This window comes from Schistocerca gregaria, chromosome 1, assembly GCF_023897955.1.
Source record: "Schistocerca gregaria isolate iqSchGreg1 chromosome 1, iqSchGreg1.2, whole genome shotgun sequence".
NCBI classification, from domain to species: Eukaryota; Metazoa; Arthropoda; class Insecta; order Orthoptera; family Acrididae; genus Schistocerca; species Schistocerca gregaria.
In genome coordinates, this window is record NC_064920.1 from 1159630168 (window position 1) to 1159652126 (window position 21959).

The 21959-nt window shown below is 40.5% G+C and overlaps 1 protein-coding gene across 4 annotated transcripts in view; it reads right to left on the minus strand.

Annotated features, from left to right (window-relative positions):
* The window catches only part of LOC126284091 (integrator complex subunit 1), a 292520-nt gene that overhangs the window by 239223 nt on the left and 31338 nt on the right, over window positions 1-21959 (minus strand). For all 4 annotated transcript variants that reach the window (XM_049982751.1, XM_049982744.1, XM_049982760.1 and 1 more), the window contains 2 exons: window positions 11675-11947; window positions 4652-4944 (listed from right to left, as the gene is read on the minus strand). In XM_049982751.1, the coding sequence (XP_049838708.1) occupies window positions 4652-4944; window positions 11675-11947 (566 nt within the window). The remainder of the gene's footprint in view (window positions 1-4651; window positions 4945-11674; window positions 11948-21959) is intronic.

The window sequence follows — 21959 nt, forward strand, 5'->3', positions numbered from 1 at the left end:
CTCCAAACCTTTCAGGAATTTCTCACTTCCAGCCTTGCCTCTCAATCATTCTTGAAAAACCTTAATCCTACTCCCAACATCACCACAGCTGAAGCCCAGGCTATCCGTGATCTGAAAGCTGACCGATCCATCATCATTCTTCCGGCTGACAAGGGTTCCACGACCGTGGTACTTGATCGTCGGGAGTATGTGGCTGAGGGACTGCGTCAGCTTTCTGACAACTCTACATACAAAGTTTGCCAAGGTAATCCCATTCCTGATGTCCAGGCAGAGCTTCAAGGAATCCTCAGAACCTTAGGCCCCCTACAAAACCTTTCACCTGACTCCATCAAACTCTTCACCCCACCGACACCTCACACTCCTACCTTCTACCTACTTCCTAAAATTCACAAACCCAAACATCCTGGCCGCCCCATTGTAGCTGGTTACCAAGCCCCCACAGAACGTATCTCTGCCTACGTAGATCAACACCTTCAACCCATTACATGCAGTCTCCCATCCTTCATCAAAGACACCAACCACTTTCTTGAACGCCTGGAATCCGTACCCAGTCTGTTACCCTCGGAAACCATCCTTGTAACCATTGATGCCACTTCCCTATACACGAATATCCCGCACGTCCAGGGCCTCGCTGCAATGGAGCACTTCCTTTCACGCCGATCACCTGCCACCCTACCTAAAACCTCTTTCCTCGTCACCTTAGCCAGCTTCATCCTGACCCACAACTTCTTCACTTTTGAAGGCCAGACATACCAACAATTAAAGGGAACAGCCATGGGTACAAGGATGGCCCCCTCGTATGCCAACCTACTTACGGGTCGCTTAGAGGAAGCCTTCTTGGTTACCCAAGCCTGCCAACCCAAAGTTTGGTACAGGTTTATTGATGACATCTTCATGATCTGGACTCACAGTGAAGAACAACTCCAGAATTTCCTCTCCAACCTCAACTCCTTTGGTTCCATCAGATTCACCTGGTCCTACTCCAAATCCCATGCCACTTTCCTAGACGTTGACCTCCATCTGTCCAATGGCCAGCTGCACACATCCGTCCACATCAAACCCACCAACAAGCAACAGTACCTCCATTATGACAGATGCCACCCATTCCATATCAAACGGTCCCTTCCCTACAGCCTAGGCCTTCGTGGCAAACGAATCTGCTCCAGTCCTGAATCCCTCGACCATTACACCAACAACCTGAAAACAGCTTTCGCATCCCGCAACTACCCTCCCAACCTGGCACAGAAGCAGATAACCAGAGCCACTTCCTCATCCCCTCAAACCCAGAACCTCTCACAGAAGAACCCCAAAAGTGCCCCACTTGGGACAGAATACTTCCCGGGACTGGATCAGACCTTGAATGTGGCTCTCCAGCAGGGATACGACTTCCTAAAATCCTGCCCCGAAATGAGATCCATCCTTCATGAAATCCTCCCCACTCCACCAAGAGTGTCTTTCCGTCGTCCACCTAACCTTCGTAACCTCTTGGTTCATCCCTATGAAATCCCCAAAGCACCTTCCCTACCCTCTGGCTCCTACCCTTGCAACCGCCTCTGGTGTAAAACCTGTCCTATGCACCCTCCCACCACCACCTACTCCAGTCCTGTAACCCGGAAGGTGTACACGATCAAGGGGAGAGCCACGTGTGAAAGCACCCACGTGATTTACCAACTGACCTGCCTGCACTGTGACGCTTTCTATGTGGGAATGACCAGCAACAAACTGTCCATTCGCATGAATGGACACAGGCAGACAGTGTTTGTTGGTAATGAGGATCACCCTGTGGCTAAACATGCCTTGATGCACGGCCAGCACATCTTGGCACAGTGTTACACCGTACGAGTTATCTGGCTACTTCCTACCAACACCAACCTATCCGAACTCCGGAGATGGGAACTCGCCCTTCAGTATATCCTCTCTTCTCGATATCCGCCAGGCCTCAACCTCCGCTAATTTCAAGTTGCCGCCGCTCATACCTCACCTGTCTTTCAACAACTTCTTTGCCTCTGTACTTCCGCCTCGACTGACATCCCTGCCCTTACTCTTTGCCTTTAAATATGTCTGCTTGTGTCTGTGTATGTGCGGATGGATATGTGTGTGTGTGTGTGTGTGTGTGTGTGTGTGTGTGTGTGTGTGTGCGCGAGTGTAAACCTGTCCTTCCCCCCCCCCCCCCCCCCCCCCAAGGGAAGTCTTTCCGCTCCCGGGATTGGAATGACTCCTCACCCTCTCCCTTAAAACCCACATCCTTTCGTCTTTCCCTCTCCTTCCTGAAGAAGCAACCATCGGTTGCGAAAGCTAGTAATTCTGTGTGTGTGTGTGTTTGTGTGTTTTGTTCATGTTCCTGTCTGCCGGCGCTTTCCCGCTTGGTAAGTCTTGGAATCTTTGTTTTTAATATATTTTTCCCATGTGGAAGTTTCTTTCTATTTTATTTAGATCTTACATCTAGGTTTATTACAGGGGTACGAGCCACGAGGTAGGGGGTTGGGAGCAAGGGTTGCGTAGGGATGGACAAGTATATTGTGTAGGATTGGTGGACAGTGGAATACCATTGTTGAAGGGATGGGAAGGATAGTGGGCAGGACATTTCTCATTTCAGGGCATGACAAGAGGCAGTTGGAACCCTGGTAGAGAATGTAATTCAGTTGCTCCATCCTGGATGGAACCAAGTTGTGAGGGGAATGGTCCTCTGTGACCGGAGGGTGGGGCTTTGTGAGTTGGTGGGGGACTGGAATGCTAAAGCAAGGGAGATTTGTTTTTGTACACGGTTAGGAAGATAATTACGGATTGTGAAGGCTTCAGTGAGACCCTCCGTATATTTCGAGAGGAACCACTCGTCACTTCAGATGTGACATCTACAGGTGGCTAGGCTGTATGGGAGGGACTTCTGGGTATGGAATGAGTAGCAGCTGTCAAAGTGGAGGTATTCATATTCCACCAATCCCTAGCCCTCACCAACATAGCCCTGCAAAACCTTTTCAACCAAGTCCAAACCTTCTTGCAGTACCTTCTCTCCATCCGCAAAATTCTCCTGCCATGCAATCCCAAATTCCTGGAACCCATAACACACATCGAAGCTCTTACCCTCCAGGAATTAGAGCAACATGCATGCCACCTCAAAAAGCTCTCCACCTTCTTACTTCCTATTCCCGCCTTGGAGTACCACTGTCCACCCCCTCTACAACAATCTCCAAACCAGAATATCCCCTCATAGCTGACAAATCCTGTCTCGCAAACCTACTACTTTCACCCCACCCTCCAAAACCCCCTCCCACTACCACACAGAACCCAGAACCTAAGCAAACCCAAAATGCAGTCATGAACTTTTCTTGCAAAGCCTTAGCCCCATAGAAATATCAGTCCTTTCCGGAGGCCTCACTTTTTGCCCCGCTACCAAATTGAATCATGTAGGACTTGTTAAATATCTTCTCTCCCACTCCTGGTCCCTACACTAGATATACTTTTTCGCCACCAACCCTACCAATCAGACTCAACGGAAGATCAATACTGAACCCTGTCTAACTCAGTTCACTTCTCCATCCAGCCGTGATCCACCCTCACTGGCCCCAAATCACCCCCTGCCAACTTACTAGAATTTCTTTACCTCGAAACTTGTCTCACCATCATTCCCCAAATCCTGAACATGCATACTAACCTTAGATCCACAGAAAGAATTGCAGTCCACCATTTTAAAATTGATCCTGATCTTATAATCCTACCTTCAGACAAAGGCTCCACCACTTGATCTGAACCGAAAGGATTATCTGGCAGAAGGACTCCATCAGCTATCAGATATGTCCACCTAGAAATCTTACTCTAGTGATCCCATTCCAGAATTTCAGCAGGATCTTCAGCCACTCCTCAAATCTTCAGGCTCTTCCCAGAACCTCTCCCTAGAGTTCATCTGTCTACTCACCCCTATCATTCCCTGCACTCCCACCTTCTACATGCTTCCTAAAATCCATAAACCCAACCACCCAGGAGACGCCACTGTGGCCAGTTACTGTGCCCCCACTGAGATAATCTGTGTTCTCGTAGATCAAGACCTTTAACCTGTTACCCAGAACCTACCCTCCAACATAAAAATCCCAACCATTTCCTCCACTGATTCTCCACAGTTCCTGTCCATTTACCACACGGTGCCCTGCTGGTCACTATTGATACCACCTCCCTTTACACAAACATCTTACCACTATTGAACACTACCATTCCCAACGCCCTGCTGATTCCAAACAAACTTCCTAGTCACCATGACCTACTATATCCTCAACCACAATTACTTCTCCTTCAAAGGAACTATCTACAAACAAATCAGCGGTACAGCTATGGACACATTTGTCATAATGATATCTCATTATACCTAAAAACTCGCTACATATGTGGCAAGATGTAATAGGTGAAAGGGAAGGTCAAATACCAGCAGTATTTCATTAGTGCAGAGCATTATAACGGCATAGCTAAGAAGAAATACAAAAAGAAAATGTGTCCACCATTATCAAGAAACATTTTGCGTGTTACTTTCTTTTTCCTTTTCATTCAATATACGAAAAAATTATATGATAACTATTATAAAACTGCATGTGACTAAACGCAATTTTATCTTTCATGAAATATTAAATCAGTGGGAGAGGAACTAAAAAAAATTTCCACTTACCGATTGCATATGGTGTACACCATGTTGCCAAGTAACTCTGTATTGATAGAACAAACTGTGCCATCATTAGCTCCAGTAACTGATTGTTCATCATCATCACCAGGACCAGTGGGTGTCACTACAGATGGAGATGGGCAGGACTCTGAACGCAGCAAGCCAGCTGCTACCAGAGGGTCAGATGGCCGTGGAGGAAGTGGACGGGTTCCTACTGAAGTTGCCACATTACTCACAAAGAAATGTATGTCCTCTTGATCCACCCACATACGATCACCAAGTGAATCGTCAACCCATAACTGGAAGAAAAAAAAAAAAGTCAGATTTCTAGCACAAGCTCCACCATTACAATTCACTCAAATTCCACAAGAAGGAATTGAACTATCAATGAGATAATGCTTTAAGTAGGTCTACTGTCCCAATCTTACAATTATTCTTTTTTTTTATGATGCAAAAACAACTTGAGTCATAAGCACTCACATTATAGCCTTGGAACACCAACAAGTTAAAGAAGCTAAAAGTGACCCTACGCAAAGCCCAACTGACAGATGGAAAGAGAGCAAAAAACAAAGGATTCCCCCCCTTGGAGAAAGGTTCATAAAATACACCATAGAGGCAACAGAGGTCCCTAACCAAACATTAGAAGTCCTTCGCCATATTGCTATGACAGATAAAAAAGTAAAACAAGATAGACAGCCTGCGCATCGTACGCTAAAACGAATGATAACTCAGAAGGTAAACATACACTGGAAAGTAAGTGGTTCAAAAATGGGCATTGGGTCAGGAAATGGCGAATTGTCAAAACTCGATGACAATGAGCACAATGTGGTGGGGGGGATTGACACTTAACAAATGGCGACAGTTACAAAGACAGTGACCAGTACACAATCTAGCTAATGTGATATCCTCGTGTAGAATTAAACACTTTTTTTCAAATTAATTTATTGCCTCTGCAGGAAAGTATAATAAAAGCTAAATTTCTTTAGCAAACCACCAAGAATAACTTTATTGTTCTGCAAGGAGATTAATGCTTGACTGTCAGAAAGGTGGAAATAAAATAAAAACTGAAACTAGTAACATAGTGATTATGTGAATGTATTTTAATTGACTCGATAACTCCCAGCCACAGAAATCCATCTTGTTTTCATTTGACGTAAGAGCAGTAAACAAAGAGGAAGCAGAAAAATCACTAAATGTAAACATTGGTCTTGTCGAGACCCCCCCCCCCCCCATATAACACAGACTGTACTGCGCATTAAAAAATAAATAAATAAAAGACTTCAAAAATAAATTCATTTTGTAGCGCACATCTCTCTGAAGACTCTGATACATAAAATATATATCTTCGAAGAAATGTAAAACATGTTGTTTGGTCTTAAGTGTGCTGAAGTGCCTCTTCAAACAACATTCTTATACCACACGTCACTGTATTTCGTTCTGTAGAACTCAAAGTTGTATATTTTGTAATGGATGCCATCAAACAAGGACAGTGGAAATTAAAATGGCCTGTAGTGCCTCTCATGCTCCCAGTAGGCCAATTTGACATCCTGCCCCTCTTAAAAATAAAAATAAACTAAAAAACCAAAATTCGTAATTAATACTGGACGGGTTTCTTTGTAATCGGGAGAACAAGAAGTCTTCAGCAAATCTGGACCCTTTATTGCCTATTAGCTAATAACTTGTACTTCTGTGTGACAAAATTAAATATAGGATACCTAAAAGCAGTAAAGACAAGAGACAGGCAAGACAGTACATGTTTCTTCAGTCCTTAGGCCCTAGCAATTTTTCTCTCTAATCTTGCTACAGCTTTACATGGTGCTTTCCTTTTTGTGAAAGAACTATTACCTCATCGAAGTTCGTCAAACGTTTTGCTACATGAAAAATCGAAATGTCATTGTCTAACACTGAAAAAGCTGTTAATACAAATGGTAGGCAAGAGTGGTGTGGCTTTTCGATCTGATTACGTCTATGTTGTCACTGTGTGCTGGATAAAACAAAATAGGCCTTTCTAATATTGCAGCAATTGTAACACACATCAAATAAGCAAGACTGTTTTGATAATAATGATTATTTTTATAGTACGACAGAATATAATTCACAAAGTACCTGTACGAAATACCTATTTGGCGTACTACAGTCAAAAAGCTTCATGTTAGGAAATAGTTTCACATTTCATTCATATGCTCCAGTTTCTCATGCACGAGACTGAAAAGTAGTAGAAGGAAATTTCTGTATAAATTTGGAATCGTCATATTCTTCCATAATTTGTGTGACGTCCCCGTTTCTTCTCCTTCCTCGCTCTAACAAACAATCTCATCATCACTAATTCTGTAACTATTCCTACCACTGTCAAAACTCATTCTCCGATTAACTTTACTAATCCTGCCACAATCACGGTTTAGTTATCCAGCGATTATTCTCCAGTTAGGTGTTATTACGTGTTCGTACAATGCTTTTTCCGTGCTACTCCCAGAAAGGAATTTAAGTGACTCCTAGCTGGGGACTACAACTGACCCTGTCTAGTGTAGAGATCCGGCCAAAACTTTTCTGTCAAAATTTCACTTTGCTGGATACACTGAGAAGAAATATGTAATCTTTCTAACCTGTTATTCCTGTTAGTCGTATATTTCCACTCTGGTAGTCTGAATCTATGAATTTCGCTAGTAATTATAACAACACTGAATATTTGCAAACCAAATCAACCACATAAACAAGCAGCAGTTGGCATTCACCAGTTCGACTCAGCTCGTATAGCCCCGTCCCGTTTTGTCTATAGGAAAGTTCATTTCTAGATGCGACAAGGATTCCCCTGGCAAAGACACACATACGCTATGCATGCATTTAAAAATCAACTTCTAATTCATTCAGAAAACAAATTAGAATGTGTTCAAAAATGTCCAAAAACCAGCACGTGTGAGTTTTAAAATCATATGAATAATCAATAGACCGACTTGTGCTGGATGCTACGTGCTTTGTGAAACAAGGTTTTCTTTCCTCATGAATATTAATTTGTCCCCTTTCCCCAAAATTGCCGCCCGGTTTAGATACCCCGGTTTGCCACGACCCTCTCTAACCTTCCCCTACCCATCCCACACACTACATCCAAGCCTGCTGTGCACCCATGAATCTAGTAGTTTGGGTGTGCCTGTAAAATTTTTCCAGGTACCATGTGGCTGGTTGCTGCTACTGCTGATTACACAGCCAACAGCCACATTTCTGTAGCCAGCAGCAGGATAAGGTATTATATGCAACTCAACTGTTCGTGTGCGTGAGCCCGCTCTTACTGCTTAAATGAATCTAATGTAAACGGTTGTGACGTCACGCTCTTCGGAGGCAATTTGTTGTTATGAAGCACTGCTTAGTGTTCCTAAAGCCTTTGAAACATTTTACTGTTGGCAGACGCTTGTACAAGCACAGTGTTATTTTATATTTCCTTTGCAATTTAAGCATTAATCACACCAGTCTTTAAACATGGAAACAGAAAAGATTGTAACAACTACAGAGGTATCTCTTTAATCAGCGTTGTGCGTAACATCTTCTCAGGTATTGTTGAAAGGAAAGTGCGAGTATTAGTTGAGGACCAATTGGATGAAAATCTGTGTGGGTTTAGGCCTCTTAGAGGTTGTCAGGACCAGATCTTTAGCTTACGGCAAATAATGGAGAAGTGTTATGAGTGTAACAAGGAACTGTATCTATGCTTTATAGATCAAGAAAAGGCATATGACCGGGTTCCTAGGAGGAAGTTATTGTCTGTTCTACGAGATTATGGAGTAGGAGGCAAACTTTTGCAAGCAATTAAAGGTCTTTACATGGATAGTCAGGCAGCAGTTAGAGTTGACAGTAAATTGAGTTCATGGTTCAGAGTAGTTTCAGGGGTAAGACAAGGCTGCAACCTGTCTCCACTGTTGTTCATATTATTTATGGATCATATGTTGAAAACAATAGACTGGCTGGGTGAGATCAAGATATGTGAACACAAAATAAGCAATCTTGCATATGCGGATGACTTAGTTGTGATGGCAGATTCGATTGAAAGTTTGCAAAGTAATATTTCAGAGCTAGATCAGAAATGTAAGGACTATGGTATGTAGATTAGCATCTCCAAAACGAAAGTAATGTCAGTGGGAAAGAAATATAAACGGATTGAGTGCCAAATAGGAGGAACAAAGTTAGAACAGGTGGACAGTTTCAAGTACTTAGGATGCATATTCTCACAGGATGGCAACATAGTGAAAGAACTGGAAGCGAGGTGTAGCAAAGCTAATGCAGTGAGCGCTCAGCTACAATCTACTCTCTTCTGCAAGAAGGAAGTCAGTACCAAGACTAAGTTATCTTTGCACCGTTCAATCTTTCGACCAATTTTGTTGTATGGGAGCGAAAGCTGGGTGGATTCAGGTTACCTTATCAACAAGGTTCAGGTTACGGATATGAAAGTAGCTAGGATGATTGCAGGTACTAGTAGATGGGAACAATGGCAGGAGGGTGTCCACAATGAGGAAATCAAAGAAAAACTGGGAATGAACTCTATAGAAGTAGCAGTCAGGGCGAACAGGCTTAGATGGTGGGGTCATGTTACCCGCATGGGAGAAGCAAGGTTACCCAAGAGACTCATGGGTTCAGCAGTAGAGGGTAGGAGGAGTCGGGGCAGACCAAGGAGAAGGTACCTGGATTCGGTTAAGAAAGATTTTGAAGTAATAGGTTTAACACCAGAAGAGGCACCAATGTTAGCACTGAATAGGGGGTCATGGAGGAATTTTATAAGGGGGTTATGCTCCAGACTGAACGCTGAAAGGCATAATCGGTCTTAAATGATGATGATGATGATGATGATGATGATGATGATCTCTCATTCATGTTTTAATGCTGCAGTATTATTCTGCAGTAGCGTGATACAGTAATATCCTTTGTGAGATTATCAGTTCTTACCAGTCAAAATTACAAAAAATTAACTGTAAACTAAATCAACTAAAAATTCCTGGAACTCTAAATATTTCCCGGGGTTTTCGTGGTTATCTCCTGCACGAAAATATTCCTGGGTTTTTCCCAAATGTCACGGGTCATATACACCCCAATAGTCTGCCTAAACCTTTGACGGAAGCACTACTCAATCACATGTTTAAAGAGTGCATATAGGCACTGAGCTTGCATCAAACTTTTTCATTACCTGATGGACCACAGTGAACCACTGATCAGAGAGATCATGTTGAATTTCCCCCCCTCAGTCAGACCATCAGGCAGCGAAATGTAAATATCATGCAAATAATTCAGCATACAATGGGGCTGAACACGAACAGGATAGGTGTGGGCGAAGCTGTAATCTGTTGTTGGACTTTAAAATCACAATTGGCTTCCAGAAGCGAAGTCCCATTATGTAAGCAAGAGCAGGATTTCATAGGGCCTGCAGTTGCATCAACATCTTTTGTAACAATAAATGGATTCACTGTAGCAAAAGACTGACCTTCAGTATGTGACATCACAAACAACTGAGGTGCAGCTGGGATAGATGGTTGTTAATATGTAACCATATTTAGTAGACATAGACATATGATGCTGAATGGCTCAGTGTGAAAAAATCCTCCACAATTGCTGGCATCTCTGATGGAGTGCTCCTTCCGACTGACGGGCCCTCACCTCAGAGGAAGGCTCACCCACCTTAGGTGATTGTTCACATCTCAGGTCACACCTCCAGAATTCCAGACAGAGGGACTGGTTGGCAACAGGGAAGGTAATAGCTCAGACAATCACCCCTCCCTGGGCATGGTCTGTACCAGGGAGTATATATGAACCCTACCTGTTGACCCGAGGATGGTAATTACACCTTACCTAGCTACCTGTTACATGTAGAACATGTGGTCTGGCCTTCAGGAGTGCACAGGGAGAAGAAGAAACAAAGAGACCTCAAACACCAATGTAGAGGAAGGGGAGGAGATAGAGAATGATGGAAGAAGGAAAAAACTGACAAGATGCTGGGCTATTGAAACTTCAGAATGAATTTGTAAAATACTGAAGATGTGTTCCCCAAGGGAGGGGAAAAGGAATAGCAGGAGGACAGACATGCAGCATGGAAAGGGAAGAGGTGCTGCAATGGTTGGGGCCCTGTGGTGAATTCACCAACAAGTGATTAGCCACCAAGCAAAAAGGGGGGGGGGGGATGTTCCAAAATTGGATAACGCTTTTTTTTTAAAGACGACATGGTGGCCTTCAACTGCTGAAATCAATTTTTAAAATCAATTACTGTATTTTCAGCACTTGCAGAACATCTGTCACATGATAAAATTCACTCACGAAACACACACACTTCTCATACAAAGTATCAATTAACAAGTTTCACACAGGTACCATAAATGCATCTTTCTTAAAGGAAATACAAAAATTTTGTGTAACAATCTGCAATAGAATGTTCCTTATTAAAAGACACATAGAATCCTGCAACAAAACACCCTTCCCAGCAAAGAAAGCACCATCTATAGATTGTCTTGTTTTGCTATTTCCAAGCTGCCTGGAAACACACACACACACACACACACACACACACACACACACACACAGAGAGAGAGAGAGAGAGAGAGAGAGAGAGAGAGAGAGAGAGAGAGAGAGAGAAGGGTATGGGAGCAGTGATTAGTCCTCTTCCTAAAATTACATTTTTATTTTTTCCTCATTATCAACATTTTAGATGTGCCTTTTCACTAACGTTCTCAAACACTCTAACCATGAGAATTAAGTTTATTCTTCTACTACTCCATTCTGCCTTCATACTGTTTCTCCATCTTGTCAAATTTACCTAACAAGTTCATTCTCTTTCATTTTTACTGATTCAGCACCATTGGCTACTTTAGTATGGTCTTAGCAAAATATAGATGGCATTGAATTCATGCTTCTGAAGTAAGCTCTGACAGAAATTAAGAAACTCATCTGTCTTCATTCATCATTTTTATATATAATTATTTCAGACATGACTGTTTTATCCATTAACCCATCAAATTTCTTGAGTGAATGAAGAGTATTCAGAAGTGTCCACTATTTACTCACCTTTACAAAACTCTCAGGCCATTCCTTTTTGTCATCAAATACCCGCTGTAGGAGGGCAGCAGCTGTGACATAAGCTGTTGAAGGACCCTTCGACTTGAATGAATGGGGGGAAGAATCTCGACGCATCACACTGCAGAGAGCATTGGTTATTGGCTCACTGGAAAACACACTATGCTTCACACTTCCAAGATACAGAAGTGCTGTACACAAGAGGGAGTCAGGCTTCCATCTACTATTCCGCAGAGTTCTCAATGCTCCACACAATAAACCAGTCTATAAAGAAATAAATGCAACTAATTGTACAAATCAAATAAAATCATTAAGTAAAAAGTTATTTTAATTAAAAACAGAGGTATGTGTAAATAAAGTTTAGCAAACATCACTCAACGATACAATAAAAATGCTTAGAGAACAATGACAAGAATATTTTTTTCACAAATACACAACATAATACTCTATACCTCTCAGCTGTTGATATTGGATATTAAATACGATTACCTTTTAGACAATATGAGCCCAAAATACTGGGTTTTACGCAGCTGTACCTGTTTTTCTATTTAAAAAAGCAACCATTTCTAATGGCCCATGCTTTACATCATTCCCTTTCATCATCATCATCATCCATCATCATCATCATCCATCATCATCATCATCCATCATCATCATCATCATCCATCATCATCATCATCATCATCATCAACAACAACATCATCATCATCATCAATAACAACGTACAAACATACAGCCTTAAAACCATTCTCTTTTCATTCCAGGTTCTAACTATTGGAGTAATTGTTTTAATAATCTTTTTTTCCTTTTATTTCCTTTTGAGTCGTCAGTCTTCTGCCTGGTTTGAAGCAGACTACCATACAAGCCTCTCCTGTGCCAGCCTCTTCATTTTGGAGTAGCACTTGGATGCTACGTCCTCAATTACTTGCTGGATGTATTCCAGCTCCTGTCTTCTCTTACAATTTTTACCCTCAAGTCCCCTCCAATACCATGGAGGCTATTCCCTGATATATTAACCCATGTCCTGTCAACCTGCCCCCTCCCCCTCCTTGTCAGTGTTTCCCATATGTTCATTTCTTTGCCGATTCTGCAGAGAACCTCCCAATTCATTATCTTATCAGTCCATCTCATTTTCAACATTATTCTATAGCACCACATCTCAAATGCTTCGATTCTCTTCTGTCCTAGTTTCCCAATGTTCATGACTGACTACCATACAATGCTGCTCTCCAAATGTACATTCTCAGAAGTTTCTTCTTCAAACTAAGGTCAATGTTTGATATCAGTAGACTTCTTTTGGACAAAAATGCTCTTTTTTCTTGTTCTAGTCTACTTCTTGTGTTCTCCTTGCTTCGTCCATCGTGGGTTATTTTGCTTCCAAGGTAAGAATTCCTTAACTTCATCTCCTTTTTCAATTTCATCAAACTTTCATTATTTCTTTGAGAATATACTCAATGAAACCCACCGAGAAACTGTGAAATAACTTTTCTCTTTCTTGCATTATTGTATTGTGTTTCTCAGGAAGTATGGCAACATGCAAATATCTGGAGATGGCAATCCATTTTCTCAATGCCTTTTACTTCCATCACTGTTGCAGGAAATGAACATCCTCCTTCATTATGTCAACACTCTGGCTGAAAACATTTTGTTATGTTGTTCGGTGGGTAATTTCTGGGGTTTAGCTACTTGATACTAGGAATATTTTTCTGTCAGTTATCACTTCTTTCACCTCTGATAGTCACTTGTTCACAAAAAAATTAACTGCATAATAGTTCAGACTCCACAATGAACTGTAGGTACCCTAACAATGTCTGGTGAGTCATTACAGAGATTTGAAAAAAGCAATAACATACCACCTATAATGAGACCTGCCCAGTTTTTACTAAAATTTTGTTTCCATTGCAATGGAGTTGAAAAATAGGATGAGTTCATTAGAATTGGAGTTTATCCCAGGTATCACAGACATGAGGAATATATTTCAGATTTACTGGTACAAGTATGGATTTTAGGACTGTTTGCTACAGTGTAGCAGTTCTATTCTTATATTTTTTGCAGTGAGCCAAATCTTGTTCTTGCAATGTAATATGTCTGGTTCACCAGCTATTTTTTTCTATTACACACAAATTCCACTGAAACATATAAATGCATCTGCACAGCAAAGCAGCTTGTGTACTTTTTGTTGTATTAACCAAGAAGATGCGGGAGGAAACAGTTGTTACACCACTCATACATTTTTTTCCTTTCTTTCCGATCTCAAGTATGGAATATAGCTTTGTGGAATTTCCCCGGGAGTTAAATGTATTTTCAGACAGCAGAAGGAAGCAATCTACGTCTACATCTGCACTCTGCAAAGCACTGTGAAGTGCATGGCAGACTGTACTTCCCACTGTACCAATTATTACGGCTTTGTATCATTCCATTCAAATATGAAGGTAAGAAGAATGACTGTTTAAATGGCTTTGTGGGTGCTGCAAAATTTGTCCTCACAAACCCTATGGAAGTGATACATAGGGGACTGTGATATATTCCTGGAGGTATAATTTAAAGCCAGTCTGTGAAATCAATTAGGTGTTTACTAGGATCAGCACCCATTGAATCCTGCAGAAACTACTCTAAATGCCTCGGCAAAATCACAGTGCTTAACATTCACGTACATCAATTCTTTAATATATCCTACAGAAAATCTGGGAAAAAAAACATCGTATAGTGCACAAGACCAGAAACTGTCACTATAATTACTTAGGCATAAATTTCTTCAGTAACCTACCACACTCAGTTGATGCAGTACCACTACATAAATATAATAAAGCATATTAAAACTGTGCTAAAACACAATTCATTCTAGTCAACTGAAGAAACTAATCATTAAAATATATGTTTCTCTTAAAATCCTTATCATTCTTAGATAAGCTAGTTTTTTTCTCTAACCATATATGAAACTAGTTGCTGCATAAAATTGGAATCCACTATAAACTTTAATGAGGCCAACTGTATGAAGAACATTGAATGCAAATAAAGATTCTGATTCATCAATGGATTTCAACTGAAACAACACAAATGATCACATTTACTGCAAACATTGCTGACTTTAATGAGAATCGATCATTTAAAAAATAACACCTTATTTACAAGTCTGTATCAAAATATTATAATACACTTAAGGAATCATCTGAGGTAGGCATTACCACAGTATCAATGAACTTCAGTGAATACGACTCTTATTGTCCAGGATGAAGTCCAAGGATACCTTTTATGAACCTGACTCTTGCATTCCAGATCCTATTATAATTTATCTAAAAATGATGAAGGTGAATGGGAAGATCCTACGCAGAACAGATTTTAACCTTTTTCAACAAAACATTTTATTCTATAGACTGAGAAACAATATGTAACACATTACAGAATTTAGTGTCAAAACAAAATTATCAGAGTTTATGGGAGAAGTTATCTCAGCCATTTGAAATAAAAAATGGCATTCTACAATGGGTAGGCCATTCACCTTTACTGTTTAAGTATGTATTAGAAAAAAATTGTAAAATTCTGGAAAAAAATCAAAACTGAACCAATAACTTGGGGGAGTAAATCTGGCTTTTGCAGACAATCTGACAAAAGCAGTTACTCAAATACATTTTCTGGGAGAAATACCAAATAGAACTGATTTCAAAATTTCAGTTATAAAAGCAAAATTCATGACAAATTTTTTTAACAGAATGTACCTGAATAATGAGAGTCGTAGGATGTAAGGTCAGCCAGTTATGCAAAACACCATTTTTCCCAAGTTCCCAAACGTTCAGCACCACTGTGCCATCATCAGTGGGTTTCCATTTTATTTAATCTGTAATGTGAACATTTTTACTAAGTGATTACAAAATTATGTGGGTATTTAGTTCAAACAATAATTAGTTTCTTTTTGTTAATACCTTTACACTTGTTGTGCATAATTTTTCAAGACCAATTGTGTATTATTTATTACACGTAGCTTGACATCTGCAACCAAATGAGATTGGTAAGAAATTTTGTTAAACTTAAAATAATTTTTGGATCTTATGGTCTTAGTATGTTCACATTACAGATTAAATGAAATGTAAATCCACTTCTGATGGCACAGTGACACTGAAACATGTCTGGGAACTTGGAAAAAACAGTGTTTCGCATAATTGGCACACCTTACATCCTTCAATTTTATCATGGTAAACACAAGGAGCTGCAAATCCAAATGAATGAGAGTCAGTAAATTGACAGTAGAATGATTCAAAAAATCTGCAATAGACGTAAAAGTTAATAAAATGGAAAGAGCATATGGTAACAAAAAAAGTATCTACAACAAGAAATGCACATCTAGAAATACAAAACTAAAACATTATCCTGTCATTGCTAAAGGCTAGAATGATTGTATGCATGTGAATGCTTAATGATGAACTATAAGCTGGACAGAACCTGAATGATGGATTATTACAAAAATTATGGACACAAAGAAATTACAGTTGTTGGAAAAGAGAAGAAAATTGTCAAAAGTAATGTCAAAGTAAAGATCAACTTTTTTTGTACACAACTTCCAATGAATGAAAAAAGGCTAAAAAATAAATATTCTTTTCTTTCTGGAAAAATAAACTGACAATTGTGAGGAATAAAGAAATAAGGAAAGAATTGGGAAAAACAACATCAAAGAATCAGAAATAATAAATAGAAAGCTTTTCAAGAAAGAGTACTACATTTAGTAGACTTTCAAGTCAAAAGACATATGAAATTGGGAACAACGTGGAGAGACGATGGAGGGGTACTGTAAAAATACGAAACAAAGAACGGTGAGAAACTGAAATTGCAACATGATCCCAGTTGGTTAAAAAAAAGGGGGGAGGGTGGGAAGAGGAAGAGGAGAAGAATGGGAAGGATTACTTAAGCATCTGTATTTCATCTGGTGACATGAAATATGTCTGTGAAGTCTGCAAAATACAAAAACTTTTATGGAAGCCATCAAAGAAGCGCATTCAAATGTTAAATTATTAATCCATGTCTGCAGCAGAATTATTTTAATATCAGTACTGAGTAGTCATTCTTTGCGATTAATTATCCACAAAAAAAAACTAGATGTGATGGCATAGGGGAGGCAGTTAAAATGTTAGCATGAATAGAAAGTTTAAAAAAGACCCCTAGAAAATCAAATATTATCTGCATAAGATTTGTTTCAGTTTTATAATATTATCATCACCAAAGTTTTATTTTATTTCTAAAGAGTACGTGAATCATAAACATTCAGAATTTGCAAAACCTCAAATACTTCCTGGATCAGATTGTTTATGACACTTGGAACAAGGAGGATCAGTAGTGATACGGAGCACACACTGACACATAACTGAAGAAATTAATTTTGACCATTTTGTGGGAAGAATATTTGAACAATTTATGCACCCTTTGCGCACTGAGGGTTCCATACAAACTTGATTATACAGAATAAGGTTTTCACTCTGCAGCGGAGTGTGCACTGATATGAAACTTCCTGGCAGATAAAAACCGTGTGCCTGATCGAGACCCGAACGCGGGTCCTTTGCCATTGGCGGGAAAGTGCTCTACCAACAGAGCGACCCAAGCACAACTCACGTCCCATCCTCACAGCTTTACTTTTGCCAGTATCTCGTCTCCTACCTTGAATTTTGTTGAACTGTGTGCTTGATTATACAGGGTATGTCAAAATGAATCATCAGATTTGGGACATCTGTTTTTCTGAAACTAATAAACATATATAATGCATTTTGTTTTTTGATGAACGGGAAACTCAAAAAGTTTTTTTGTCATACCTTTTTATAGGAGTTCAATACAGTCCCCCCCCCCCCCCCCTTTTGAGATGCATGGCATATGGCAATGTGGATTCAAATTCTTCCTGCACTGCACCAAGCATGTCTTGATTTACAGCTTCCACAGCTGCTGTTATGCAATGTCTCAATTCATTCACTGTTGTTGGTAATGGAGGCACAGAAACATAGTATTTTATAAGCCCCCACAAGAAATAATCAGACAGTTGGGTCTGGTGACCTTGGAGGCCAGTAATATAAGGCTAAATAATTTGGTCGAGTGCGCCCAATTCATTATTGAGCAATCCTTTGATTTAAAAATTCCCAAACTTCCAGATGCCGGTGTGGTGGTGCCCCATCCTGTTGGTAAATGAAGTCATTCAAATCAGTCTTCAACTTTGCGAAAGGAAAGTTCTCAAACATATTGAGATACGTGTTTCCTGATGCCGTACAATTTATGTATGCTTCATGCACTTCTCAGCAAAGAAAAACTTGCCATACACCTTTTCCCATGAACTGCAAAAAACACATAAAATTGTGGTGAGTCCGTCTCATGTTGTGGACATTCCGTACCCCATATTCTCACATTATGATGGTTCGCCTTTCCGTTGAAAAGGAATGTTGCCTTGTTACTAAACGCCATATTCTCACATTATGATGGTTCACCTTTCCATTGAAAAGGAATGTTGCCTCGTTACTAAACGCTAAGTGTGGAAGAAAACTGTCAGCCTTCATCTTGCCAAGAATGAAATTACAGAGCTCCACACACTGTTTTTTGCCACCTTCACAAAATGCTTGCAGCAGCTGAATTGTCTGTGGTTTCATGAGTAAACGTCGACGCAAGACACGCCAGATGGACATTGGGGGCATGTTGAGCTGTCTAGTTGCACAGCGAACGGATTTTTGTGGACTTCTTGTGAAACTATGGCAGATGCATTCGACGTGTATGTCAGACACTCTGAGATGGCCCAGTGATTTGCCTTTACACAAGCAACCTGTTTCTCGGAATTGTTCATGCCATTGCCTAATGTTCTGTGTTGTATGAGGATCCACAACATACCTAGTACGAAAGTCATGGAGAACTGTTATTACGAGGCACACTGTGCAAAATGTAGAACACAAATTGCTTTCTGTTGTTCCAACACCATTTTTACTACAACTAAAGTTGGTGCACACTGCTGCTGCCTGGTGGGAACCACATAAAACTCTAGAGTTTGCTCTTTCCAACAGTATGTTGTTCACGCACGTATCTCAAATAACAAAATAGTTACGATTTTTTTTTTTTAAATCGGGTGATTCTTTTTGATACACCTTGGGTGTAAATAGTTGATCTGTCCTGGGAATGTAGAATCTTTATTTCTGCCTCTTATCAACAATGGCCTGATATCAATCCTGGGAATTCCAAGACCATACCAAAATCACCGCAGTAGTTTCCGAGACTAGTCCAGACATACAAAAAGAAGCAAGGAGGGGACTTCAGTTTATATATGTGGAAAGAGAAGATTTAATAAAATATTTTTTTATTTACATACTAAAACATGACTCCATTTTACATTTTGCATTTGCATGCAGTAATATTATTCCATTATGCAACTGATGCGTAATAAATGCAGTGCAAGTTCTAATGGCAAAAAGATATTTTTTGAACAAGGGAAAGTCCACGATGTAATATGACAATATTATAAAAACAATAGTTGTTTCTCACCATACAGCAGATAGGCCGAATCGCAGATAGTCATAACAATAAGACTGTCAGAAAATATGCTTTCGGAAAAGAGGCCTTCGTTGGAAATAGACAACATAAAACACACACACACACACACACACACACACACACACAAAACCACAGTCTCTGACTGCACACGTCTCAGCAGCAATATACAGTGGTCAAGTGTGTGTGCTTACTTTCTTGAAAAGCTTTCTTTTTGTTGTGGCTATATGTGACTTACTATCTCTGTTAGCAACCATCTTTTTCATAATATTGTCAACAACATATTGTTATGTGATATAGTTATTAATAGTTATTACTTAACAATTTTCAGACTTTTTGCTTTACTTGTACTGTGAAATATTGCTTCTTGCCAAATTTCATGAGTCTAGGTCAAGGGATGACCATATAGGTTTTGATAAGCAAGTTTGCAAGTATCAAAATACTTACATCTACATGATTACTCTGCTATTCAAAATTAAGTGTCTGGCAGAGGATTAATCAAACGACCTTCAGGTTATTTCTTTACCGTGCACTCTTGAATGAAGTGTGGTAAAAAGGAATAGCTAAATCTTTCCGTGTGCACTCAGATTTCTCATATTTTATTATGATGATATTTCTCCCTATGTAGATGGGCACCAACAAAATATTTCCACATTCGGAGGAGAAGTTTGATGATCAAAAATTCATGATAAGTTCTTTCCACAACGAGAAATGCCTTTGTTTTATTGTCTGTCACCCCCATTTCTGTATCACATCCATGGCACCCCCCCCCCCCCCCATTTTGCGGCAATAATAAAATGAGCTGTCCTTTGAACTTTTTTGATGTGCACCACCCATTTTATCTGATGTGCATCCCATGCCACACAGCAATACTCCAGAAGAAGGTGGACAATGTAGTGTAAGCTGTCCACTTAGAAGACCTGTTGTATTTTCTAGGCGTTCTGCCAATAAATCACAGTCTTTGGTTGCTTTCCCCATAACATTACCTATGTGATCCTTCCAATTTAAGTTATTCATAATTGTAATTCCTAAGTAAGTAGTTGAATTTACAGCATTCTAAATCTACATACAGGGTGTTACAAAAATGTACGGCCAAACGTTCAGGAAACATTCCTCATACACAAATAAAGAAAAGATGTTATGTGGACATGTGTCAGGAAACGCCTAATTTCCATGTTAGAGCTCGTTTTAGTTTCGTCAGCATGTACTGTACTTCCTTGATTCACCGCCAGTTGGCCCAATTGAAGGAAGTTAATGTTGACTTCGGTGCTTGTGTTGACATGTGACTCATTGCTCTACAGTACTAGCATCAAGCACATCAGTATGTAGCATCACCAGGTTAGTGTTCATCACGATCGTGGTTTTGCATTCAGTGCAATGTTTACAAATGCGGAGTTGGCAGATGCCCATTTGATGTATGGATTAGCATGGGGCAATAGCCGTGGCACGGTATGTTTGTATGGAAACAGATTTCAAGAACGAAGGTGTCCCGACAGGAAGACGTCCGAAGCAATTGATTGGCGTCTTAGGGAGCACGGAACATTCCAGCCTATGACTCGCGACTGGGGAAGACCCAGAACAATGAGGAGACCTGCAATGGACGAGGCAATTCTTCGTGCAGTTGACGATAACCCTAATGCCAAAGTCAGAGACGTTGATGTTGTACAGGGTAACGTTGACCACGTCACTGTATGGAGAGTGCTACGGGAGAACCAGTTGTTTCTGTACCATGTACAGTGTGTGCAGGTACTATCAGCAGCTGATTGGCCTCCACGGGTACACTTCTGTGAATGGCTCATCGAACAATGTGTCAATCCTCATTTCAGTGCAAATGTTCTCTTTATGGATGAGGCTTCATTCCAACGTGATCAAATTGTAAATTTTCACAATCAACATGTGCGGACTGACGAGAATCCGCACGCAATTGTGCAATCACGTCATCAACACAGATTTTCTGTGAACGTTTTGGCAGGCATTGTTGGTGATGTCTTGATTGGGCCCCATGTTCTTCCACCTACGCTCAATGGAGCATGTTATCATGGTTTCATACGGGATACTCTACCTGCGCTGCTAAGTACGACACAACATGTGGTTCATGCACGATGGAGCTCCTGCACATTTCAGTCAAAGTGTTCATACACTTCTCAACAACAGATTTGGTGACCGATGGGTTGGTAGAGGCGGGCCATTTCCATGGCCTCCACGCTCTCCTGGCCTCAACCCTCTCCTGGCCTCAACCCTCTTGACTTAGGGAATTTGAAAGATCTTGTCTACGCAACCCCGGTACCAAATGTAGAGACTCTTCGTGCTCATATTGTCGACGGCTTTGATACAATACGCCATTCTCCAGGGCTGCATCAGCGCATAAGGGATTCCATGCGACGGAGGGTGGATGCATGTATCCTCGCTAACGGAGGACATTTTGAACATTTTCTGTAACAAAGTGTTTGAAGTCACACTGGTACGTTCTGTTGCTGTGTGTTTCCATTCCATGATTATAGTAATTTGAAGAGAAGTAATAAAAAGAGCTCTAATATGGAAAGTAAGTGTTTCCGGACACATGTCCACATAACATATTTTCTTTCTTTTTGTGTGTGAGGAATGTTTCCTGAAAGTTTGGCCGTACCTTTTTGTAACACCCTGTATATCTACATATATACTCCGCTAGCCACCAAGTGGTGTGTGGTGGAGGGCACAATTCGCGCCAAAGTCATATTCCCCTCCCCCTGTGTTCCACTCGCAAATCACACTAGAAAAAACGACTGTCTGAACGCCT